This window comes from Squalius cephalus (assembly GCF_949319135.1).
Source record: "Squalius cephalus genome assembly, chromosome: 22".
In the NCBI taxonomy this organism is placed as follows: domain Eukaryota; kingdom Metazoa; phylum Chordata; class Actinopteri; order Cypriniformes; family Leuciscidae; genus Squalius; species Squalius cephalus.
Genome location: NC_137143.1, coordinates 32,191,985 through 32,219,738, shown reverse-complemented (window position 1 = coordinate 32,219,738; position 27,754 = coordinate 32,191,985). Strand labels below are relative to the sequence as shown.

The window sequence follows — 27,754 nt, the reverse complement described above, 5'->3', positions numbered from 1 at the left end:
ATAAAAAATATATAGACATTTAAAAAGACTAATACAAATTACAAAAACACAACAGAATAATTAAACCTTTAATTAAAAATAAAATGAAAACAGAAGAAATAAAAATATGAATTAAAACATATAATATCGCAATCATAGTAAAATAAAATAAAATACATAATGAGACTTCAACGTCATGAATTATTTATTTGTGAACGTGAATAATTTAGAAGCTTTTTTCCGCGACTTTTTATCCCACAATTCTGACTTTCTCTCGCAATTCCGAGTTTATATCTCACAATTCCGAGTTTATATCTCACAATTCCGAATTTAACCCCCCTCATCTTCCATTGTAGGCCTAATTCACGTTCATTATTACTGTACACAGTGACTGTATCCAATACATTACTGTATACAGTAATAATGAACGTGAATTACAATAGAAGATGAGGGGGTAAAACTCAGAAGTGTGTGATGAGGTAGTGATCTATGGTAGTGATAAACGCACACATGGGTACATGAACGCGCCGCGCGCGGCCGTGATAAAGGAACGCGCAAGACACAGTGTAGCGGTGTTCGTGACGTCAGGCGCGTGCGATTATTTTGAACGGGGGTCAAGATGGCGGAGGAGAGCAGCTTAAAGCACCGGAATCACACCGGGAAGAACTGCACGAGTAACCGATATAACGAAGGTAAACCCGGCGAGAGACAGCGCGATTGTGTGCGCGTTTTAACGGTCATTGCTCGTTTAACGCGAGCGGAGCGCGAGCGTCGCGTCACGGCCGTTTGGCGGGAGGCGCGCGCAGGCCAGCGATCGCGCTGCGGTAAAAATCAATAATAATAGAATTAATTCATACAGATTTAGATAAACATCAGTAAATCAGAGACGTCAGGCTGTGTGAGAACGGTGTATGAAATATGCCCGTTATTTTAAGAAAGCGCTGAATGAAATGAGGATGAAAAATCACCTGAGGACTGACTGATGCAGATGATTTCACGAGCGATCGATTTCATAACATTATCGTGAGTGTGTTTGTTCTTGTTAAAGCTCTATATGAGCGTTTATACTTTTAATAGTTCCGTGCGAGTGTGTGTTTCAGTGGTTTGTGTTCATCAGGCCACACGGGAATATAGAGAATATTTCACTGACAGAACATAAACAAGTGGAGATTTCAGATGAAAGATAACTGAGAAATCAGTTCTAGAGACTGAATTATAATATAGAGCTGATTTACTGTCAATCTTGTGTTTCTGGAGGGTTGTATGGCGGATCACATGTTGAATTATGGATTTTTATTTAAATTATGTAAATAAGAATTCCATATGGCATACAATCATTGTGTTGATTGGAAACATTAAGATTTTAAAATGTTTTTGAAAGAGTCTCTTCTCCTCACCAGGGCTGTGTTTATTTAATCTAAAATACAGTAAAAACAGTGAAATATGAATAAAATATGTGTGAATATACAGTAGCTAACTGTTTACATGTTTCTATACAAATCAGTTGTTATTTTTAACCATTAATATTATAGTAATGCGCTGACAGGATTCCTGTGTTATGATCATATATATAAATAAAATTTCTTGAGAAAAATTGACGTACTGTACCTGATGTACATCCAAATAAATCGATATCGAATCAAATCGAGATCAGAATTTAATTGCAAGCTTCATATTGTCATATTATTCATGTTGTCTTCTATCTGCGTTTCATTCATGAAGGTTTCCTTGTGTTATTGCAGGACTAATATCTCCCATATCTGAGCAATATTTCCTCTCACAGGGCTTCCGTATATCTGTTTTATGAGGGTTTTATTGGTTTTGATTATATATTGGATATTGTGCTGAAATGAACATTTTTGCTCCAGCCTAAAATTCACATTCACATACTGGGCCAACATTTTATATAACAACAAGCCTCGTTTCTTCTGTACTCGTAATATCGTAATAAACAATTGCACATTTAGTTTTTTTAGAAATATGTGCTATTTTTTTTCATTAAATGTTATGCTTTCTCTTCAAACATTACAAAAACATTTTTTGTGTGAAAATAATGGCGATTAAAAACATTAGTGGTTGGTTAGTAAATTGCAAGGTTACACATTTTCCAGTGAAAGTGAGATTAACTGTTGAACCCTGAGTTTATTCTATGAATTGATTTTCCCTCGTGTGACATGACTATATTAACATTTACTGTACAACACAACACTAACGATGATCTTAACGTGCCGGTCGTGTGGCTTTGGCTAATAGAAGCACATGTGTGTATGTAGGATTATCAAGAGTTTAGGATTACGTGTTGAGTGTTTGTTCAGGGCAGTGGTGGGTTGTTTCTCTGAGTTTCTCTTTTTTTATGAGATGTTGCTTTAAATAACCTCACTGCCTCTGCGTCCATGCAGGAAAACACTTTATTATTGCGCCAATAATCTAGAAAACCAGAACCAAATGACTTCTGGGATGGAAACCTTGTTGTGCAACTAACTAGGAAACACAAATATTTATGAAACCGTTTCTTTTTTTCATTAACATGAGATGGATCAGTGTTTTTATGTCAAAGATTCTGTTATCGGCGGTTAAACTGGTTTTGGCCTGTTTGCGTGTCTAGATTTAGCCCTTGATATGTCTAACACTTGTGTTTGTGGGAAACGTTAGACGGGCTGATGTGGGTCACTGCGTTTACCACATTCATGTTTTTTCGAGGACAAGCGCAGTGATCCAGAGGAGGAGGAGGAGGAGGTCTAATGGGACGTGTCGATATGTACTATATTACCACTATATATCTAGTACATATATTCCCACCCTAACATGATCCCTCAGTTTCTCTCACACTCCTCCATGTTCTCCGTCAGGTGTGATGTCATCTGCTTCTGTTCACACACTGATCATTGATTTACAGATTTACGACACGGCTCAGGACTAACATTAGAGAGATTTGGTTGTGCTGGAGGGATTTTTAATCATATAGGTAATTTAATCCCAAAAAAAGTGCATTTATAAGTGCAGTAACTAATAATATTGCATGTTTATTTCTTGTAAATGCAGATTTAATGGAAAAGCACTGAGCTTGAGTTGAGATGCAGATCAAATTAAAGTCCCCTTGTATTCAATCATTTTATCCCTTTATCCAAAATTACATATATATTTAAATTCTCACCGGCAAGAACAAAAAAAATAGGGTTGCAACTTTTTACATGTTAATGACAGCAAAACTTGGTTCGGCAAGAGGGATGCGCCGATATGAATATATTAACCAATACAGATAATCAGTAATTCTTTATATTTGAAAGCCGATAACCGATATATTGACCGATAAATCTAAATCCAGATTTTTATATCATTTTTGAGAGCCTGATTACAAAAACAAAAGTCTCACCATTAAACACACAATCAGGGCCGTTTCTAGGCATAGGCAAACTAGGCGGTCGCCTAGGGCGCAAACAGCTGGGGGGCGCCAGTGAGAGCCCCCACCCCACCAAGAGATTTTATATTTATTTATATACATTGTAGTATTATTATTAATTATATTCTATTATATTTGCACTAAGTGCCTGTCTTTTTGGCATAAAGACGCCAACCACTAAATATATACAGTGGCATCTGGGCGTGAGGTGCTTGAAAGTAGCTTTTGACGCGTTCGACTCGAGTTCGAATCCGCCTTTTGCCGAGACATGAGATGTACAATTTATAGCCTAGCATAAAGGTCTCTAGCGTTATATTTTGCCAACGAACTAAAATCGAAACCGTGATATGGCTTTGTGCCTTTATAAAACAGCACAAGACTTTAATTAAGTAGCCTATATAGGCATTCTGTTTGTGCTGCGTGATTTAGAGAAAAGTGCGCACTTTGCTCACGCGATCAGCATGGTGATCTGGTGTTTTCTACAAAATAAAAGCTCAAGGGTTTATTTCTTGCAAGTGAAGAAATTAGGACAAAAGTATTGTAATTTTCCTATACTATAGTGTAATGTAAAATATACTTTTGAAATATTTTACTTTATTTTTTATTTTAATTTATACAGTACATTTATAGGCTATATGGATTGTACGTCATAGGAATACTTATATAAATCATAAACACCAGTGATAATGTAATGTAGACTTGAGACTGACTCTATAACTAAAATATGTTTGATCCCTCTTTAATGTCCAGGTACAAGTCAATGCTTTTTCTTTGTTCAATGTGCACAGTTCATGGGTTGAAGCTCTTAATTTTGAGCTCTCAAAGTGCACCAGATTGATCCATTTAACCTTAAAATGTAAAAAATTCCCTTGCGGGGGAGCATGCCCCCGAACCCCCCTAGTGGGACAGAGGTCTACCCAACATAGTTTTACAAAATCTTATGGGAAAGAACAATAATTTATGAACTTTACTCCCTCCAGCATAGTTCAACAAAAACCTTGCCTAGGGTGCCAAAAAGGCTAGAAACGGCCCTGCACACAATTATAATGTTATGAAGCCGATATGACAGGCTTGTGTTGCACTTCACTGTATTTTCCTGTTTTGAAAGTGATTCCAATCATATTTCAAGCGATTGAAAATCATCATGTTGAACAGTGCGCATCTGAAGAGTCTCAGCTGAAGGAAATAATGCATTATTTATCAGCTTTAATGCATCGGCCAAATTTACTAATCAGGCCAATAATGCTAACATTAAAATAACATATATCGGCCGATACCGATTATGGTGGCCGATATATTGTGCATCCCTATTTGCTACTTTTATTATTTAATATTTAACAATATTATTGATCTGCCTGCATTGACTCCATTATATGAGAACTGAACTGAGCTGGTCCATGACATCATGTTTTCTCCAGAGCGGCTATATATACATATATGTAAATGAGCTAAATTAATAACTTTTTTACAATAAAAATGAACCAACACTGAACTTACGTAAGCTGGACTATGATGCTATTTTCTTCTAGATCTGCCGTACAGCAGAAACACACTTTGTTGCATAATTTTCCTGTTATCTTTATCATATTATATAGAAGAAAATAGCATCATAGTCCAGCTGAAGTAAGTTATCTCTGTAAAGCTGCTTTGAAACAATTGTAAAAAGCGCTATATAAATAAAGGTGGCTTGGCTCATAAGCGTGCACACCTGACATGAGCGAGAGCTGGTTTTTAGAGGGATCTGATGATGAAAACGCTCTCAGAACAGGTTCAGGGATCAGGCAATCTCTTCTCATGTTTATGTGTGTTTGTTTGGTGTGGTCTGTGCTCAGGTGTGTCTGGGGTGGAGGATGTCCGGCGTAAGATGAGCTCTGAGGATGTGGACGAGGAACCGTTGCTGGACGAGGTGGAGGAGGTGTGTGGGCCGGTCCAGATCGTAATCGCAGATGAGGAGAATCACGAGTTTACTCTGGACGAAGACGCGCTGGAGCGAATCCTCCTGCAGGAACACGTGCGAGACCTCCATGTGGTCGTGGTGTCGGTGGCGGGCGCTTTCCGCAAGGGCAAATCATTCCTGCTGGACTTCATGCTCAGATACATGTACAACCAGGTGAGGAACACCACCTCCACTTGTACTACAGTCACGTTTACTTTTGTACGGGTTCTGGTTAGGAGTGTGCATGAATATTTTAATTTTCGAATATTCAATCTATAATTATTAGGGCTGGGTAAAAAAAAATTATTTGTCAATTAATCGTTTTTTAAATTCTCAAAGGCCACGTATCCATTTTATTTTTCATATTTATTTCTCGATCACCCAAAAGCCAGTATTAGTTTTCCTCCACTGTTCATAGGCTTCCATGTTACAGATAATGCTGTGAGATTTTATGTGTGTTTTATCTTAAACATAAAATACCCTGATCCTGTTTGATGAAGGCGTGCGACTGTTCTGACTTTTCCCAATTTTCAGCATCAATTTTTCATCTTGCATCAAAATCCTGTCTATTCATTGTATGCGTTTACCCAAGTAATGTAATGTTTAATATTCATGTTTTATGGCTTAATTTTGTATTAATTAACCACTTGTAAACTTATGTTCACTGTTCTTTTTTTAATAAATATAGGATTCATATTAAATCTATATTCATTGAGTTGAATCGGAACATCTGAATTGATACCCAGCCCTAATACGTCTATTAAACAGTGTATGTGTATAGAGAGAATCACAATGCTGAAAATTATTTTATTTTTTTTTTTTATAAAAGTTGCTGATAACTTTTTGATTTGAAATAAAAATAGTTAGTATGTGTTTGTGGTACAGCCGTGGATCAGTTACGCACTGCAAATGCAGCATATGTGACCTCCTGCACCGGATACACACTACGCACGGGAGTAGCCTATGTGTGAAACGAGCGTTAACCTCTGCTTTCTCATCTTACACATCACACACTCCACTGTTATGGTGGCCATTTCAGTAGATTTACTCACTAACATTGTTATGGAAACACAATAAGCATGAAAACTAAAATATGGTAGTATCGCGCTACAGCGCACATTCTATCAGCTGCAGTTCTGGCGCCTCAGTCCCAATACTGTAAAACTCGATGTACATTCACATCACATGTTAAAGGGATAGTTCGGCCAAAAATGATATTTAACCCATGATTTACTCACCCTCAAGCCGTTCGAGATGCATATGTCAATCATTTTTCAGACGAACACATTTTCAGTTATTTTAGAAAATGTCTTAGATCTTTCAGTGGTTATAATGTCAAGTTATGGGGTCCACTCCTTCAAGTCCCAAAATGTGCATGCATCCTTCACAAAAGTACTCCATCCGGCTCCAGGGGGATAAACAAAGGCCTTCTGAGGGTAATCCGTGCGGTTTTGGCGTAAAAATATACATATTTAAAACTTTATAAATGAAAATATCTTGCTTCCGGCAACGGTCGACGCGCATTCACGGGAGATGGATGCTGGTGTAGGACGTAGCGTTTGATTTAGCTGTACTTCGTTCTACGTCACGACACTTCCTATGCTACGTCCTACGTCATACGCCAGCATCCATCTCCCGTGAATGCGCGTCGACCGTTGCCGGAAGCAAGATATTTTCATTTATAAAGTTTTAAATATGTATATTTTTACGCCAAAACCACACGGATTACCCTCAGAAGGCCTTCGTTTATCCCCCTGGAGCCGGATGGAGTACTTTTGTGAAGGATGCATGCACATTTTTGGGACTTGAAGGAGGTGGACCCCATAACTTCACATTATAACCACTGAAAGATCTAAGACATTTTCTAAAATAACTGAAAATGTGTTCGTCTGAAAAATGATTGACATATGCATCTCGAACGGCTCGAGGGTGAGTAAATCATGGGATAAATATCATTTTTGGCCGAACTATCCCTTTAATGCAGCGGTAGAGTTACACTCACAGGACACTGCACTTATTCACAATCACAAAAGTTCATTATTTCCTCGTGCTTTAATGCTTTGCCGGGTAAACATTTAATTGGCGTTCTGTTCTGACATGATGCACCTTTTCTGAGCGCGTACTGAAGTGCGCGCGCACTGTTAAACAGCGCCAACCTGGATTTTTGTTGGGTCTGACCCATCTGATAGCGATGGGGGGCCGAGACCGAGAGAGCTACATGGAAAAGATATGCACCAAACAATCCACTTTGAAATTTTGCTGTTTTCATGAATATAAAAGTTGGGTGACCCTCCCCCTAGACTAAAAAAAAGTTGGGTGACCCTCCCCCTAGACTAAAAAAAGTTGGATGACACTCCCCTCAACAAAGAATAAAAATACATGACCCTCCCCTATTTTCCTCCGATGGACCATTCCATAAATACCGAACGGTCCCTAATTGTTTTTTATATTTTTTGTTTAAACAAAAATTTCAAAAATAACGTCTTTTTTGTTAAACTTTATTTAAATAAATGAATATTTTATTTTTTTGGAGGCCAAATATTCGAATAGAATATTTTTGAAAAATGCCCATCCCTAGTTCTGGTCCAGATGTCGGAGTGTCGGATTCGACACGCACACACACACGCACACACACACGCACACGCACACGCACGTGCACGCACACACACACACACACACACACACACACACACACACACACACACACACACACACACACACTGAACGCTCATAGAGCAGCTCTTGTGACGCTGCCGATCGACTTTAATCCATTACAGCCGCTTTACTGTGAAACACTGATGTTTTGTGTTGGTCTGAAAGAGTCTTTTGTTTTGCTGTTGAGAGTATTATTGAGTTTGTCTTGAAGATTAGACTGACCTCTCACACTGAACACACAGCACACAGGTGTCTCGTGACTGGAGCGGTTCAGACAACAAAAGTCTGACATCAGGTGGCCTGTGATAAACAGCAGAGACAGTGGATCTGCGTCTCACAGCTGAACGTGTGTGTGTGTGTGTGTGTGTCTGTCAGAGCTCAGATTCATGGCTGGGTGGGAATGAAGAGCCGCTGACGGGCTTCACGTGGCGAGGCGGTTGCGAGCGAGAGACCACGGGCATCCATGCCTGGAATGAAGTGTTTGTGGTGGAGAAACCGGATGGCAGCAAGGTAAAAATCAGCCCACATCATCACAACACCCATCTGAAACCCCTCTACTGAAACATATAGCTCCAATAAAACACTTTTCATCAGACAAAATTAAAAATTTTGCCGGCATGAGATGGAAGTTGCATTTTTCTTCCCTTTTGTTCCGAGTGAAACACTTATGCAACAAGAACAAATGTGGGCGGGGCTTGGTTTTGTCTGTGGGGAACTGATTGGATGGTTGTGGTTTGCTATTGGCTGATCTCATGTGAGTGACAGGTTGCCCCGCCCTCATCATCAGAGAAGAGATGCTGCAAGAGGAAGTTATTCTGATTCAAGATTATTAACACAATAATGATGATGTGCACTAGGGCTGTCAAATAAAAATTTGAATTTCGAATATTCGTCGAATTTAAAAAACAAACAAACCTGCATTCGAATGTTTGGTGTGTCAAGAGGCGCGTGAGACATGATGATGTAACTGACACGGTTTGTTTTTGTTAGCTTATCCAGTATACAGTATGTGCAACAGTATGTTAATTTGAAAAGTGGTGGGAAAAGGCTCTTCCTGATGATGAAAACCCTCTCAGTTGGTGTCAAAAATTGTTCTTCAGTCAGAGCTGAGCGTGTGTGTTCATCAGCTGAAAACATTGTCAACAAAAACCGCTTAGCACTCGCTGCAGATCAAGCTGAGCGTCTGGTGCTTTTGACGAACCATAGATGTAGTGAGTAGAAGTGGAGTGTTTTCTGTTTTGTGTTCATGTAGTTCATTACGCTGTGTGTTTTCTCAGGTTACTGATGCTCAAACACAGCTTTATGCACTATTGTAACCTAATTTTCCTTGCATGCACATTAAGGAAATTATATTTTATGCTTGATTTGGTTTACATTTGCTTGTTCCGCTCGCTTGCGTCCTCATGTGGGCATAGGGCACGAGACTGTAGTTTTTGCCTCTAACATTAAGTATTGCCTTTAGAATTCGAATATAATTTGAATTTTGCTAATATTGAAGCAAGAAATTTCAAATTTTGCTTTTCAGCCATTTTGACAGCCCTAATGTGCACCGAGAAACTGTTTATAATAAAAACTGCAGTATTCCGTTTTTATGATTTATTTTCTAAACATCCTGTGATGTTTTCCTATATCAGGTCATCACATTATTTTAGTTCTGATGTGATTCTCACTCGTAGATCTGATCCGTGTGTGTGTGTGTATGTGTGTGTGTGAGATCCGGTGTGTTCTGGCTCAGTAACCCGTGACCATCTGTGTGTTTGCAGGTGGCAGTGCTGCTCATGGACACACAGGGAGCGTTTGACAGTCAGTCCACCATCAAAGACTGCGCCACACTGTTCGCTCTCAGCACCATGACCAGCTCCGTTCAGGTACGACACGCGTCACCTGTGATCATGTGACCAGAACGTTCAGTGTCCTGATGCACGACAAGCGTCACGTGTGATCATGTGACCAGAACGTTCAGTGTCCTGATGCACGACAAGCGTCACGTGTGATCATGTGACCAGAACGTTCAGTGTCCTGATGCACGTCACATGTGATCATGTGACCAGAACGTTCAATGTCCTGATGCACGTCACGTGTGATCATGTGACCAGAATGTTCAATGTCCTGATGCACGTCACGTGTGATCATGTGACCAGAACGTTCAGTGTCCTGATGCACGTCACGTGTGATCATGTGACCAGAACGTTCAGTGTCCTGATGCACGTCATGTGTGATCATGTGACCAGAACGTTCAGTGTCCTGATGCACGTCATGTGTGATCATGTGACCAGAACGTTCAGTGTCCTGATGCACGTCATGTGTGATCATGTGACCAGAACGTTCAGTGTCCTGATGCACGTCACGTGTGATCATGTGACCAGAACGTTCAGTGTCCTGATGCACGTCATGTGTGATCATGTGACCAGAATGTTCAGTGTCCTGATGCACGTCATGTGTGATCATGTGACCAGAACGTTCAGTGTCCTGATGCACGTCACGTGTGATCATGTGACCAGAACGTTCAGTGTCCTGATGCACGTCACATGTGATCATGTGACCAGAACGTTCAGTGTCCTGATGCACGTCACGTGTGATCATGTGACCAGAACGTTCAGTGTCCTGATGCACGTCACATGTGATCATGTGACCAGAACGTTCAGTGTCCTGATGCTTCTGTTTCTATGTGCAGGTCTATAATTTGTCCCAGAACGTTCAGGAAGACGATCTGCAACATCTTCAGGTGAGACTCACTGTTAAGTCCTGATCCATGAGTGTTTACAGGTCGAGTCAGGCTTAAAGGAATAGTTCACTTGAAAATTAAATTTCTGTCATCCTCATTTACTCGCCCTCAAGTTGTTTCAAACCTGTTGAATTTCTTTCTTTCAACACAAGAGAAACACATTTTGAAGAATGTTGGTAACCGAACAGTTTTTCAGTGTTTACAGGCTTAAAAACGGCTGAATGTCATTGATATCAAATAGAGGTGCCCAACATGATTTGTTCTTCACAGATAACTTTTTTTTTTTAGTTTATTAATTTATGAAGCATATTTAAAAATAAAAATAACTGATGTTGAAATCAAAGTGCTGTACAATAAATAAAGAACAAACTTAAAACATAATAAAACATCTGAAAAACCAATTGGACAAATGAAAATTATACAACCTTTATACAGAATTAAAACATAAAGAATAAAAATGTCAAAATAAATGCTCATCAGTTTATTATTTTAACATGTAAGTTGCTCTTGTGGCTCTAACACGCTCTTGTTACGTTGTATTTAGACTCGTTTTAATGCTCTAAATCTGTTTGTTACATGAAATACTACTAATAATAAACAGTACAGGATGTTTTCCATGCCTGTCTGTGCCGTTTCATTCTTGGTCTGGGTTCGTACGTCAGATGGACGTCTTTGGCGTCTTTTCTTTTTAAAGGTGTCTTTACGAAAATTATGATTATGATATAATACTTTATTATCAGACAAGTCTGGAATTTTTCTTGCAAGACAGCATCTACATTTACAAAAATCAACATCCCATAAACTTGATCCACAAACTAAATTATTAAAATGTTTACTCTCAAAAAATCTCACACATAAACGAAAGCCAAAACTTTTCCTGAAAGTCTGGAGCCCTTTTCTGGAATATTTTAAAGAGCCAACAACTACTTAATATGTATTTATTTATGTTTTACTTCATTTTTATTTATTTAATATAAAACATAATATTTAATTCCTTTTTGATTTTATTTTTATTTATTTACTTTTTTGTGTGTGTGCGTGTATACACACTATACTTGCCTGCTGTTTTCTTTTTTCTTTTCTTAATCTGAATTAATGTATGTTATATATACAGTACAGGCCAAAAGTTTGGACACATTACTATTTTTAATGTTTTTGAAAGAAGTTTCTTCTGCTCATCAAGCCTGCATTTATTTGATCAAAAATACAGAAAAAAATGTAATATTGTGATATATTATTGCAATTTAAAATAATTGGTTTTCAATTTATTATACTTTAAATTATCATTTATTTCTGTGATGCAAAGCTGAATTTTCAGGATCATTACTCCAGTCTATCACATGATCCTTTAGAAATCATTCTAATATGATGATGCATTATCAAAGTTGGAAACAGTTCTGCTGCTTAATATTTTTTCATAACCTGAGATACTTTTTTAGGATACTTTGATGAATAAAAAGTAAAAAAATAAAAATAAAAATAAAAAAAAGAAGCAAATGTTTTAAAAATAGAAATCTTTTCTAACAACAATATACACTACTGGTCAGTAATTTGGGGTCAGTAATTTTTTTTCTTTCTTTTTTTGAAATCAATACTTTTATTCAGCAAGGATGTGTTAAATTGATAAAAAGTGATAGTAAAGAAGATAAATATTATTAGAAAATGTTTTTTTATTTTGAATAAATGCAGTTCTTTTTAACCTTTTATTCATCAAATATATGAGGCAGCAGAACTGTTTCCAACACTCATAATAAATCAGAATATTAGAATGATTTCTAAAGGATCATGTGATTGACTGGATGTCACATGTGACACTGAAGACTGGAGTAATGATCCTGAAAATTCAGCTTTGCATCACAGAAATAAATGATAATTTAAATTATAATAAATTGAAAACCAATTATTTTAAATTGTAATAATATATCACAATATTACATTTTTTTTCTGTATTTTTGATCAAATAAATGCAGGCTTGATGAGCAGAAGAAACTTCTTTCAAAAACATTAAAAATAGTAATGTGTCCAAACTTATGGCCTGTACTGTATATGTGTATATGTATCTATATATTATTTATACTATATTACACGTTACTGTTACTTTCTGTCAGACCTAAGATGAACCAAAAAAAAACACATTTTACATTACACTCCTTTAAACTTTACATTACACCTAAATATGGTTTATTTTATGATGCTCTGTTAAATTAAAAGTTGTGCTTTTAAAACCTCTAAAGCCTTAAATGCCGTTTGCTTCGGTCTGCAGGAGCCTGCTGTGATTTGATGCTCTGTGGAAATATGTAAACAGATGTGACACATAGATGATCACACATTATCAACACTAGATCTTTAGCATTTCAAACCTGTTCAAGCCTGTTAAATGTCAGTTTTAACGTCAGTCACACTTTTTTCCCATCACATATTTTAGTTGGCATTATAAATCAGGTATCATTTGAAAGCTTAACCACTCAAAAAGTGTTTTAAAACTGGGCATTGCGATACTTGCGGTACTTTAAAACCTTTTAGAAACAAATTTTTTTGTGATATCAACATTTCTTTTGTGATCGACACAATTTGAGTCTAAATACATTTTGCCAGTAAACTATATCTTTGCACGTTCATTTTTTAGAGTGCTGTCACTTGTGCAATAGTCTGAGTGTCTTCTTTTAAAAGAGGTCTATATTTCAAAGCATTCAAGAATTACAATCGTTTAAGTTCAGATCTGTGATGAAAACGGGGGCTGACGGTTAACAGGTTTAGTACGTCTCACTGGATCATGAATCCTTTGAGGTGTCGTCATGTTGCCGCATTATAAATGTTAAAGTGTGCTTCTGTATTATAATGTGTTTTTGCTTTTTAATCTTTTTTTCAGCTCTTCACAGAGTACGGCCGACTGGCCATGGAGGAGATCTACCAGAAACCCTTCCAGGTACTGTGAGTGTGTGTGAGTGTGTGTGTGTGTGTGTGTGAGTGTGTGAGTGAGTGTGTGAGTGAGTGTGTGAGTGAGTGTGTGAGTGAGTGTGTGTGAGTGAGTGTGTGTGAGTGAGTGTGAGTGAGAGTGTGTGTGAGAGTGTGTGTGTGAGAGTGTGTGTGAGAGTGTGTGTGTGAGAGTGTGTGTGAGAGTGTGTGTGAGAGTGTGTGTGAGAGTGTGTGTGAGAGTGTGTGTGAGAGTGTGAGAGTGTGTGTGAGAGTGTGTGTGAGAGTGTGTGTGAGAGTGTGTGTGAGAGTGTGTGTGAGAGTGTGTGTGAGAGTGTGTGTGAGAGTGTGTGTGAGAGTGTGTGTGAGAGTGTGTGTGAGAGTGTGTGTGAGAGTGTGTGTGAGAGTGTGTGTGAGAGTGTGTGTGAGAGTGTGTGTGAGAGTGTGTGTGAGTGTGTGTGTGAGTGTGTGTGTGAGTGTGTGTGTGAGTGTGTGTGTGAGTGTGTGTGAGAGTGTGTGTGTGAGAGTGTGTGTGAGAGTGTGTGTGTGAGAGTGTGTGTGAGTGTGTGTGAGTGTGTGTGTGAGTGTGTGTGTGAGTGTGTGTGTGAGTGTGTGTGAGAGTGTGTGTGAGAGTGTGTGTGAGAGTGTGTGTGAGAGTGTGTGTGAGTGTGTGTGTGAGTGTGTGTGAGAGTGTGTGTGAGAGTGTGTGTGAGAGTGTGTGTGAGAGTGTGTGTGAGAGTGTGTGTGAGAGTGTGTGTGAGAGTGTGTGTGAGAGTGTGTGTGAGAGTGTGTGTGAGAGTGTGTGAGTGTGTGAGTGAGTGGTGTGTGAGTGAGTGTGTGAGTGAGTGTGTGTGAGAGTGTGAGAGTGTGAGTGAGAGTGTGTGTGAGAGTGTGTGTGAGAGTGTGTGTGAGAGTGTGTGTGAGAGTGTGTGTGAGAGTGTGTGTGAGAGTGTGTGTGAGAGTGTGTGTGAGTGTGTGTGAGAGTGTGTGTGAGAGTGTGTGTGAGAGTGTGTGTGAGAGTGTGTGTGAGAGTGTGTGTGAGAGTGTGTGTGAGAGTGTGTGTGAGAGTGTGTGTGAGAGTGTGTGTGTGAGAGTGTGTGTGAGAGTGTGTGAGAGAGTGTGAGAGAGTGTGTGAGAGAGTGTGTGTGAGAGTGTGTGTGAGAGTGTGTGTGAGAGTGTGTGTGTGTGTGAGAGTGTGTGAGAGTGTGTGTGAGAGTGTGTGTGAGAGTGTGTGTGAGAGTGTGTGTGAGAGTGTGTGTGAGAGTGTGTGTGAGAGTGTGTGTGAGAGTGTGTGTGAGAGTGTGTGTGAGAGTGTGTGTGAGAGAGTGTGTGTGTGAGAGTGTGTGTGTGAGAGTGTGTGTGTGAGAGTGTGTGTGTGAGAGTGTGTGTGTGAGAGTGTGTGTGTGAGAGTGTGTGTGTGAGAGTGTGTGTGTGAGAGTGTGTGTGTGAGTGTGTGTGTGAGTGTGTGTGAGAGTGTGTGTGAGAGTGTGTGTGAGAGTGTGTGTGAGAGTGTGTGTGAGAGTGTGTGTGAGAGTGTGACACTGCAGTAACTCTGTGTGTGTGTTTGCGTGCAGTCCCTGATGTTCCTCATCCGAGACTGGAGTTACCCGTACGAACACGCTTACGGTCCGGATGGAGGAAATATGTTTCTGGAGAAGAGGCTGCAGGTGGGTCTCATTACGGGTCTCATTACGGGTCACATGATACAGTAGGAAACCGGTTTCTCTTGTTCGTGTCACACAGAGCACTGGTTATTAACGGTCACTGTGATTTTGCCAAGCTTTTGGAATCACAAAATGAATTATTGTTAATATATCAATAATTATCATTAAAAAAAAGTTAAAACAAGCAGCTTTCTCATAATTACTGACATTTAACACTTTACATCTATTTTCCCTCTACAACTTCATGTTTTTTATTGAAGTTATTATCAGGTTTTATTAATATTATTGATATAATCTTTTATTTTTATTTTTCATCTTAATTTTAGTTCTAGTAATTTCGTAATGTGCTCTTATTATATTAGCTTTTTTTTTTTTTTTTTTAAGATTTAGTTTGTTTTTATTTATTACCAGTTAATAATTTTATTGCTTCAACTTAAACTTTTTTTCAGTGTATTGCCTAGGCAACATTTCTCATTTTCGTTCAGTTTAATTTTTTCAACCTATATTTATCTTTTATTTTGTTTCAGCTTTATTTCAATTAACAGAAATGTTTTTAAATAATTTAGTTAATAATAATAATAATAATAATAACCCTGATCTGGAATACACAACATAACTCCTGTAATCACAAAATTAATTAATTAAATATTTAATAAACCGTTAAATAATTTGATATCAATAAAACAGTAATACTTTAAAATAAGGTTTGTTAGTTAACATTAGTGAACTACATTAGTTAGCATGAACTGCACGTATACAGCATTTAGTAATCTTTGTTAATGTTAATTTCAACATTTACTAATACTTTATTAAAATCTTGTTAGTTAATGCACTGTGAACTAACATGAACAAACAATGAACAGCTGTATTTTTATTAACTAACATTAATAAAGATTAATAAATACTGTAACAAATGTATTGGTTAGTTCCTGTCAGTTAATACATTAACTAGTGTTCACTAATGAACCTTATTGTAAAGTGTCACCAATAAATCATTCAGCTTATTCACCATTGTTGTGCAGTGGAGTCTCTAGAGTCAGAGCGGTTGAGAACTCGATCACATGTGCAGGGTTATGCTGTGATCCTCAGGTGAAACCCAATCAACACGAGGAACTCCAGAACGTGAGGAAACACATCCACTCTTGCTTCTCCAACATCAGCTGCTTTCTTCTGCCGCACCCCGGACTCAAAGTGGCCACGAACCCTCACTTCGACGGCCGGCTACGAGGTGAGAGCCTCGTGGGACTTGATTATTCACACACACGCTCCTAAATAGATTTTACAGTTCGCACACATCTAATTTTAGTCACAAATGTGACCCTGGACTACTAAACCAGTCACATTTTTTTAAAAGTGAGATGTATACATCATCTGAAAGCTGAATAAATAAGCTTTCCATTGATGTATGGTTTGTTGGGATAGGCCCGAGATACAACTATTAGAAGATCTGGAATCAGAAGATGCAAAAAATTCAAAACATTGAGAAAATCTCCTTTAAAGTTGTTCATTTATGTTCACGATTGTGCAGCATTCACTCACAGAAATACATTTTATATATTTACGCTAGGAAATTTACTAAATATCTTCATGGAACATGATCTTTATTTAATATCCTCATGATTTTTGGCATAAAAGAAAAATGGATAATTTTGACCCATATAATGTGTTGTTGGCTATTGCCACAGATAAACCCGTGCGACTCGAGACTGGAGACGTGATCCAGGGTCACACATGTTAGTGAAACACTTGCATTGTCGAGTCCTGAATTGAGAAAGTTGGTGTTCTTTGACCTTTGATGCATGTAAACCTGTTGTACGAGACTCCAAAACAACATTAAGAGCCTTTTAGGGCTGCCCTGTAAAAGTCGACTCCCCGTTAGTTGACTAGAAGAGGTTTGGATGAACAACATTTTATTAGTCAGTCGGTCTCAGAAAAAAAAAAAACACTCTACAGGAAGTGGCGAAATCACACGGGCTGTAACGGACTGATCGTTAACAGCAAGAAATCCAAACATTCATCGACCTCAAATATGGCTTATCACTTAAAGCGAGTAAGTAGCAGCACTTTACAAGTCCGCTCGCTCTAATGCTAACATGGATACATGTGCGCTGTTATTAGGCGCGTAAGTGTTTGTGTGGAGAAGCTCTGACTGCGAGACATACAGGCGCATGCGTTTAAAGGGATGGTTCGGAGTAAAATCTACCTAGGGTCCTTTGCACCATGACCTCGAGCCAAACCCCCCCCAGAAGCCCTTTCCCCTTGGTTGAACATTATTAAAGTTAGAGCTTATTTAGAGATATCAGCCGGATGGTCTAGTGCAGGCGCTAATGGATCCAAGGTTTATCTGGTAAATTACCCCACTAATAATGCCCAGAATGGACCAAACTTCTACAGTCGTACAAATAGGTTCTGTACTCATAAAACGAGGCATTGGAAAGTTTGTCAGGAGTTTATTTAAATAACACTTGCCTGACGGCTAATGCTACCGCTAACCCGGACGTCGACGTCACTTCAGTGGTTTAGGAAAAGCATGTAAAAGTCCTGGCAGAAAGTGATCATAAGGATGGAGTGTAACGACGAATTTTTATTTTTTCAGAAGTGTTGACAACTTAGTGTTAACTAATAATTGTTGCAAACTGGTGCTACCAACAAAATATTAGTGCATTCCTGGAACTGGGCGTCGTTACACTCCATCCTTATGATCGCTTTCTGCAGGACTTTTACGGGCTTTTCCCAAACCACTGAAGTGACGTCGACGTCCAGGTTAGCAATAGCATTAGCCATCAACTCCTGATGTACTTACAAACTTTCCAATGCCTCGTTTTATGAGTACAGAACCCATTTGTACGACTGTAGAAGTTTGGTCCATTCTGGGCGTTATTAGTGCGGTAATTCACCAGATAAACCTTGGATCCATTAGCGTCTGCACTAAACCATCCGGCTGATATCTCTAAATAAGCTCTAACTTTAATAATGTTCAACCAAAGGGAAAAAGGCTTCTGGGGGGGGGTTTGGCTCGAGGTCATGGTGCAAAGGACCCTAGGTTGATCTTACTCCGACCATCCCTTTAACGTAAAATATCCTACTCCATTATTTTTGGTCATACAGACAGGAGTATTGCAAACTGTAAAGTGTCTACTTTTATTTCTGTGAACTCACAATCACAACAAAACATTGTGCTTTTGTAAAATAATGAAAACAAACAGGATGTGCTTTCTGCCGTCTCTGTCTCAGTCACGTCACAAAACGAACCGAAACTCTGTGTGTACTCAGACCTCACAGACATGAGAAAACTATCTATAGAAAGCTTGAAATGTGTACTTTTAAATAAACCAATTCAAATGGAAAATAAATAATCTGAGAATATGTAATCTGCATGAAACGGGCATATATGATGATGATGATGATGATGTCAACATCGTGACTTAAAGGGGGGGTGAAATGCTCATTTTCACTCAATCTCCTGTTAATCTTGAGTACCTATAGAGTAGTACTGCATCCTTCATATCTCCAAAAAGTCTTTTGTTTTATTACATTTTTAACAGAAAGATAGGCTGTACCGAGTCTTTCCGGAAAAAAACGAGCGGCTGGAGGCGGGCCCTGTGGGCGAAGCTTAGCTGTGCTAACGCGCCAAGCTAGTGACAACACACAGAGACATTTGTTCAACAAACAGTTTTACTCACCGTTCCAACGCACGACCGCGAACCTTTATCATTGTGACTGCTCGATCCTTAAGCATTAGACGATCTGCAAATCCGTCGATCTGGGCTTTGTTTATAAAACAATCATCGTCGAAATGCAGGGAACAAACAGTCTAACAGTTACACAACTCCGTTTATGCTCAGGAAAACAAACTCCATCCACTGGTTCCTTAACGCCGGGTTCTTTGGGAATCTGTGCAGGGTTGTCTTGCCCTGGCAACCAAAAACACACTTCTTTGGTGACATTGACTTCCCAAAAGCCAGGCAGGGCGCTTTGATGGCGAACTGCTTTCACTCTCTTGCTCTGGTCTACGAGTGCGCGCGCGGCCGCGATCTTACCGGAGAAGTGCCCTTAGGACCCGTATAAGGAAATTCCGCTCTATCTTACGTAAGACAGAGCCATACTCGAAAAAAACTTTCCGAAACTTGTGACAAACCGGAAGGAGTATTTTTGGCACAGAAATACTCCTTCAAACGTACAACTTAGTTTTTGAAACTTTGTCCATGTTTAGCATGGGAATCCAACTCTTTACCAGTGTAAAAAACTCAGTATGCATGAAATAGCATTTCACCCCCCCTTTAATCTCTGCAGCCCAAAACACGGAAAACTTAATAATCAATAAATTATTAAAATGTTTAGACGGTCTCCTTCTGTTTTTTTTTTTTTTCACGACACACTCATGATTATTACATTTGCCGGTGTGCTGTGGCTTTATGCGTGTGTTTGAGCGCTGATTAGGCTGTGTAATGAATAGGCAATTAAAGGCTCGTTGTTATGATTTATGGCTTAATTATATAAACTCACGATTAGTCGACTAATTGCTTATATAAACTCACGATTAGTCGACTAATTGCTTAAATGAAACTAGAACAATATTTAGTCAAAGGCAGCCCTAGAGCCTTTAAAATAGCATAATATATATTAAAAAACAAAATGCTGCTCAACAGAGGTTTAACGCTTAGATGAAAATGTGTGGTATTCCTTAATAATTTGTATTATTATGATTATTATTATTATTATTATTATTATTGTTATTTTGAGATTGATTCTACTGTGATATATTGCTGTCATCATTTCTTCAAATGTAATATTGGCAGGTTGGCTTTATATTTCAGTGCAGTTTTGCGGTTTAATATTCACACACACTAGTTCAGATCACAATTTGACAGCCCCACTTTTGATCAATTCATGACATTCTGAGTTTTATGAAATCATAGAGCCCTAGTCTTCACATCTGTGTGCTTGATGTTTGATCATGTTTAAATCCATTGATGGCCCAAATAAGTGTGTGTGTGTGTGTGTGTGTGTGTGTGTGTGCAGACATCGATGACGAGTTCAAGAGAGAGCTGGTGAATCTGGTTCCGCTGCTGTTGGCTCCAGAGAACCTGATGGAGAAGGAGATCAGCGGCTCTAAAGTCACGTGTCGAGATCTCCTGCAGTATTTCAGAGTAAGAGTGTTTTGCAGCCGTTCTCCATGGCTCAGATGTTTGCTGGGATTGACCCGTGTGTGTGTGTGTGTGTGTGTGTGTGTGTCTCTGTCTCAGGCCTACATGAAGATCTATCAGGGCGAAGAGCTGCCGCACCCCAAGTCCATGTTACAGGTGCAGACGTGTGGACAAACTGCTTTGGCACATACTCATGATTTTGCATATTTTATCAGTTTATCTGATTTATTTTTGTTAATTTATTATTTATTTTTAATGTATTATATTATATTTGTTTATTTTTATTTATTTTTTTCTCCATTAAACTTAAGGCAAATGTCAAAAGCACTAAACATTCCTGTTATATTATATATTTTGTCAATTTATTTTGTTTATTTTTATGCATTTATTATTTATTTTTTGTATTTGTCAAAATCACTATACATTTTTAATTTTCCAGTCTTTTTTTTTTTTTTTTTTTTTGGTAAATTTTATATTTTATCAATTTATCTTATTTTTGTTCATTTATTATTTATTTTTAAAGTATTATTCTATTTTCTTCATTTTATATTTCCTGTAAACTTTATAATGCAGGTGTCAAAAGCACTAAACATCTTACATTTTCATTTTATTGTTTCTGTTATGATACATCATTTATCCATTTATTTTTGTGCATTTATTTTATTCATTTTAATGTATTATTCTTTCAGTTGTTTTTTATTTATTTTGAAGTTTCTATGGTAATTATATATTTTATCAATTAATTGTAAATTTTTCTGCATTTATTAGTTATTTATTTTGAGTTTATTATTCTAGTTATATTTATTTTACTGTTGATATTTTATTCATATGTTGAGTGATCCTCATGTGAGTGATCTGGATGTGTGTGTGTGTGTGTGTGTGTGTGTGTGTGTGTGTGTGCCGCAGGCGACCGCTGAAGCCAATAACCTGGCAGCCGTAGCAGGAGCGAAAGACACGTATAACAAGAGCATGGAGCAGGTATGACTGACGCACACACACACACACACACACACACACACACACACACACACACACACACACACACACACACACACACACACACACACACACACACACACACACACACACACACACACACACACACACACACACACACACACACACACACACACACACTCCTGTTATCCCCCGTGGTGCAGGTGTGTGGCGGAGAGACACGCGCACACACACACACACACACACACACACACACACACACACACACACACACACACACACACACACACACACACATATACACACACATATATATATACACACACACACATCACTCCTGTTATCCCCCATGGTGCAGGTGTGTGGCGGCAACAAACACACACACACACACACACACACACACACACACCACTCCTGTTATCCCCCGTGGTGCAGGTGTGTGGCGGAGAGACGCGCGCACGCACACACACACACACACACACACACACACACACACACACACACACACACACACATCACTCCTGTTATCCCCCATGGTGCAGGTGTGTGGCGGCAACAAACACACACACACACACACACACACACACACACACACACACACACATCACTCCTGTTATCCCCCGTGTGCAGGTGTGTGGCGGCAACAAACACACACACACACACACACACACACACACACACTCATACTCATGACTCCTGTTATCCCCGTGTGCAGGTGTGTGGCGGAGACAAACACACACACACACACACACACACACACACACACACACACACACACACACACACACACACACACACACACACACACACACACACACACACACTCATGACTCCTGTTATCCCCGTGTGCAGGTGTGTGGCGGAGACAAACACACACACACACACACACACACACTCATGACTCCTGTTATGCCCCGTGGTGCAGGTGTGTGGCGGAGACAAACACACACACACACACACACACACACACACTCATGACTCCTGTTATCCCCGTGTGCAGGTGTGTGGCGGAGACAAACACACACACACACACACACACACACACACTCATGACTCCTGTTATCCCCGTGTGCAGGTGTGTGGCGGAGACAAACACACACACACACACACACACACACACTCATGACTCCTGTTATCCCCGTGTGCAGGTGTGTGGCGGAGACAAACACACACACACACACACACACACACTCATGACTCCTGTTATCCTCGTGTGCAGGTGTGTGGCGGAGACAAACACACACACACACACACACACACTCATGACTCCTGTTATCCCCGTGTGCAGGTGTGTGGCGGAGACAAACACACACACACACACACTCATGACTCCTGTATTCCCCGTGTGCAGGTGTGTGGCGGAGACACACACACACACACACACACACACACTCATGACTCCTGTTATCCCCGTGTGCAGGTGTGTGGCGGAGACAAACACACACACACACACACACACACACACTCATGACTCCTGTTATCCCCGTGTGCAGGTGTGTGGCGGAGACAAACACACACACACACACACACACACACACTCATGACTCCTGTTATCCTCGTGTGCAGGTGTGTGGCGGAGACAAACACACACACACACACACACACACACACACACACACACACACACACACACTCATGACTCCTGTTATCCCCGTGTGCAGGTGTGTGGCGGAGACAAACACACACACACACACACTCATGACTCCTGTATTCCCCGTGTGCAGGTGTGTGGCGGAGACACACACACACACACACACACACACACACACACTCATGACTCCTGTTATCCCCGTGTGCAGGTGTGTGGCGGAGACAAACACACACACACACACACACACTCATGACTCCTGTTATCCTCGTGTGCAGGTGTGTGGCGGAGACAAACACACACACACACACACACACACACACACACACTCATGACTCCTGTTATCCCCGTGTGCAGGTGTGTGGCGGAGACAAACACACACACACACACACACACTCATGACTCCTGTTATCCTCGTGTGCAGGTGTGTGGCGGAGACAAACACACACACACACACACACACACACACTCATGACTCCTGTTATCCCCGTGTGCAGGTGTGTGGCGGAGACAAACACACACACACACACACACACACTCATGACTCCTGTTATCCCCGTGTGCAGGTGTGTGGCGGAGACAAGCCCTACCTGGCTCCGGCTGATCTGGAGCGACGCCACATGGAGCTGAAGCAGACGTGTGTGTGTCAGTTCCGCGCGGTGAAGAAGATGGGCGGCGAGGACTTCTGCCGCCGCTATCAGGACCAGCTGGAGCAGGAGCTCGACGACGCCTACGCTAACTTTCTCAAACACAACGACGGAAAGAACATTTTCTTCGCGGCGCGCACGCCCGCCACGCTCTTCGCCGTGATGTTCGTGATGTACGTGGTGTCAGTGGTGACGGGCTTTGTGGGTATAAACTCTGTGGCGGTGGTGTGTAACGTGACGATGGGCGTAGCGCTGGCGTCGCTGTGCATCTGGGCGTACGTCAAATACTCAGGAGAGTTCAGAGAGGTGGGCAGCTTCATCGACCGCGTGGCGGAAACCCTGTGGGAACAGGTGCGTAACACACACCTTCCTCTGATACACACACTGATCTGTGCTGTCTGTATTGCAACACTCTCCTGGTCTTGTTCTGTAGTTTCCTCTTTTCCCCTCGCTCGTCCATTTTTTAAAATCCAAATTAATCCATTTAAATTTATGTTGTATATTCAATTTTATTATTTATTTTTTGTTTTGTATGATTTTATAGTAAAAAGTATAGACACAAGGCAAGTGTCAATAGCACTAACAGTTTGTACAGTTTCACCTTGTTATTGTTTCTATTATATTATTTAATCTAAATGTATTTTATTTATTATTCTTTTATATATATATATATATATATATATATATATATATATATATATATATAAAAATAAAATTTTATAGTGTATCTATTTATATATATTTATAATTTTATAGTGTATCTATTTATATATTTTTTTATTTAATTAATTTAATATTTTATTTATTTATTTTAATTTGTTTAATGAATTTTGAATACTTTTCTCCAGTAAACTTTCTATTGTTGTATATTTTATTAAATTATTTTTATTTTTTCAGATTTTTTAAAGTATTTTTTTATATCTTTATTATTATTATTATTATTTTATGTTTTTATTTATGATTTACTTGTATTATTTCATTGAACGCTCCCCAAACGCTGATCTGTGCTTTTCCTCCTCCTGTCTGTATTGCAACACTCAGCTTGTCTTATTTAAAAGACTCTTATTCTGTAGTTTCCTCTCTTCCCCTCTCCCCTGTAGCGCTCGTCCAGGTGCACTAAACTAAAGACATACATTTTATGACCTTTCTGTATTTTTTTGATTGTGTCAGATTAAGGTTATATTAGAAGTGCACCAAATCTTTATTTTATTTTGAAAAAGTAACTAAAGCAGGAGTCAAAACATTTACATTTTCATATAGTAATTGGTTCTGTTATATTGTATATTTAATTGTTTTAGTCATTTTTATTTTTTATGTTGTACATTTATTTAGTTTTAATTTAGTTTTAATTTAGTTATTTTTGTTTTATAATATTTTACAGTAAAACAGAAAGGCAAGTGTCAATAGCACTAACAATTTGTACATTTTCACCTTGTTATTGTTTCTATTATATTATTTTATTTTATTTTGTGTTTTTCTCCAGTAAACTTTCTACTGTTGTATATTTTATTAAATTATTTTAATTATGTATTCAGATTTCATTATTATTATTATTATTATTATTATTATTATTATTATTTTATGATTTATTAATTTTTCCTTAGTAAACTTTCTAAGGTAGGCGTGAAGTTTTTCTGCTATATTACATATTTTATCATTTTTATTATTATTTTTTTTTTTTGGTAATTTCTTTATTAATTTACACTGAAGAGCTTCAAAACCAACCGCACGTTTCATTTTCTACTTGAAAATCCATTTGTTGTCTTTAAAGCTTTCAGAATATGTCATATTTTCATCTTAACGTTAAGAAAAATTAGTTTTCAAATGAACATGCAGCAAGAGGTGTGTGTGTGTGTGTGTGTCTCTCTCTCTGTAACGTCTCGCTCTCTTCTCATTCACGCTCACACAGAGGACGCCAAGGAAGGTGAGACGTGACCTCTGCCCTCTAGTGGCCTCTGACCTCTTGATTTAAATCACACGAGTGTGTGTGTGTGTGTGTGCGCGGTACTAACACTCATCCCTCGTTTTAGGTCTTTTCCAAACTTTTTGAAGTTGCCAGGAGCAAAGTGACGCTGAGCGCCCTGATGCCGCCGCAGCGACAGAGACTGTCCTCGAACAACAACGTCAAGAAGCGGAACTAGCCGTTTTACTAGCGTCACGTTTTGAAGAAACCAATGCGCCGTGAACGCATTCGGCACGTTCACCCTCTTCTGTCCCACTCGGACCGAGGATTCTGGGGGTTTTGCGGGGTCTTTCACCAGGTGTCCTCTTTCTCATGTCATTCCCACGCTGTATGTGTTCATGGAGAAGCGTTCGGCCTCCGGAAGAGGACCTCGTTGAGAACCGTACCAATGATTTGTGTGTCTCTCTGCTGTACAGATGAACTTTCCTCGGCTTCGATCATTCCATCCAGACGTGTGTTCCTGTACAGATTAGGATTGTAAGCCGGTCACGTGTAGGGCATGTTGTACGAGATCTGTGTGTAACTCTACACTCTTCTTTTGTAGCAGGAAAAATGATGGTTTCATGTTTATCTGCAGGAATGCTTCTGTGGTTTCGTGTCCATGTTGGAGAGAAACACACACACACACACACACACACACACACACACACACACACACACACACTTAGTTTTATACTGTCTTCATTCATTGCCATCTGCCTTGAGCATCATCATGATTCTGGAATGTTTCATTGTTTTTCACTTATAATTGTTTCTTTAATTTATTTTTCAATTTGATTAAAATGAATCACTGTACATTTACGTGTCGTTTGTGTTTGATAAGGAGATTCACCTGAGGACAGTGGAAATGTTTACCGTTTATTTATTATTTTTATTTGCTTGCTTGAGCAAGACAGATTTAAATTTTAAATCTATCTAAATTTGTTTTTATTAAGTTATATTATTATATATATTTTTTCTAACACTTTGTCGCTTCAGAAAGTTCATAAAGAGATCGTAAAGCGGTTTAGTCCACATTTTTTGAAGAGACTCGATCGATTTATATGATGAACATTGAATTTAGGTTTCATTTGTTTTTCGAAGATGAGTCATTTTATTGACATTTTATTTATTTTTGGGTGAACTATCCCTTTAAATGTATTTATTTAAAAGTATGTATTTCGTCGTTTTGAATTGGAAATATTTGCATAATCCTGTGCATGATTCATGTAATTCATATATGAATTTGGCGAGACAAGAGAGATAGCTATGAAAAATATGTTTTGCTAACATTCCCAGTAAGTTATGAAAATGTTATTTCTGAATTCTCTCTGAACGTCCAATTTTTAAGTGTTTTTTAAAAAAATGTCTTGGTTGATGATGAGAGCTGATATTTGTTCAACCCCAGCGATGTGTGTGTGGACCGTATAAACTGCAAAATAAAAAATATTGATATTTTTTTCAACAGGTAGAAATAGGATAGAATTGCTCTGTTGACTGTAATTAAAATAACAAATATAACATCAATGGAAATTATTTAAAAGTATATTATGTAACAAAATTTAAATAATTTTTATCAATCCTTCCGAAACGTGTTTTTGTCTTCCCCTGATTCACTATTATAAGTGTTTATTGACCTGTCGGGATAGTTTTGGCGGGAAATTGCGTGCATACGTCACTCGCCCGTGTGTGTCTCGTCACACAACAGCCGTCATATAACACTGAACAGAGGAGAGTCTGCTGGAGAGAAGAGAACAATAAAACAAGAATCAACATCAGAGAGTGTGTGTGTGTGTGTGTGTGTGTGTGTGTGTGTGTGTGAGAACAGAGGAGAGTGCTGGAGAGAAGAGAACGAGACAGAGCTCGTAATAAAACAAGAATCAACATCAGATCAAGTGTGTGTGTGAGAGAGTGTGTGAGAACAGAGGAGAGTCTGCTGGAGAAAAGAGCGAGACAGAGCTCGTAATAAAACAAGAATCAACATCAGATCGAGTGTGTGTGTGAGAGTGTGTGAGAACAGAGGAGAGTGCTGGAGAAAAGAGCGAGACAGAGCTCGTAATAAAACAAGAATCAACATCAGATCGAGTGTGTGTGTGAAAGAGAGAGAACAGAGGAGAGTCTGCTGGAGAGAAGAGAACAATAAAACAAGAATCAACATCAGAGAGAGTGTGTGTGTGTGTGAGAGAGAGAGTGTGTGAAAG

At 39.0% G+C, this 27,754-nt stretch overlaps 1 protein-coding gene across 2 annotated transcripts; it reads left to right on the top strand.

The window, feature by feature from the left end:
• Positions 1-509: 509 nt before the first annotated feature.
• LOC307150519 (atlastin-2) lies at positions 510-26,374 on the top strand. Of its 2 annotated transcripts, XM_079857820.1 has the most exons (14): positions 510-671; positions 5,212-5,489; positions 8,346-8,480; positions 9,734-9,838; positions 10,645-10,695; positions 13,565-13,621; positions 15,183-15,275; positions 16,362-16,500; positions 20,295-20,422; positions 20,519-20,575; positions 21,326-21,397; positions 23,531-23,962; positions 25,521-25,535; positions 25,642-26,362. In XM_079857820.1, exons 1-14 carry the CDS (start codon positions 599-601, stop codon positions 25,750-25,752), a joined length of 1,746 nt encoding a protein of 581 aa, XP_079713946.1. In that variant the 5' UTR covers positions 510-598; the 3' UTR covers positions 25,753-26,362. The 2 variants fall into 2 exon arrangements, with proteins under 2 accessions (XP_079713946.1, XP_079713947.1); XM_079857821.1 differs by lacking the exon at positions 25,521-25,535 and having other exon boundaries at positions 511-671; positions 25,642-26,374.
• The last annotated feature ends 1,380 nt before the right edge of the window (positions 26,375-27,754 follow it).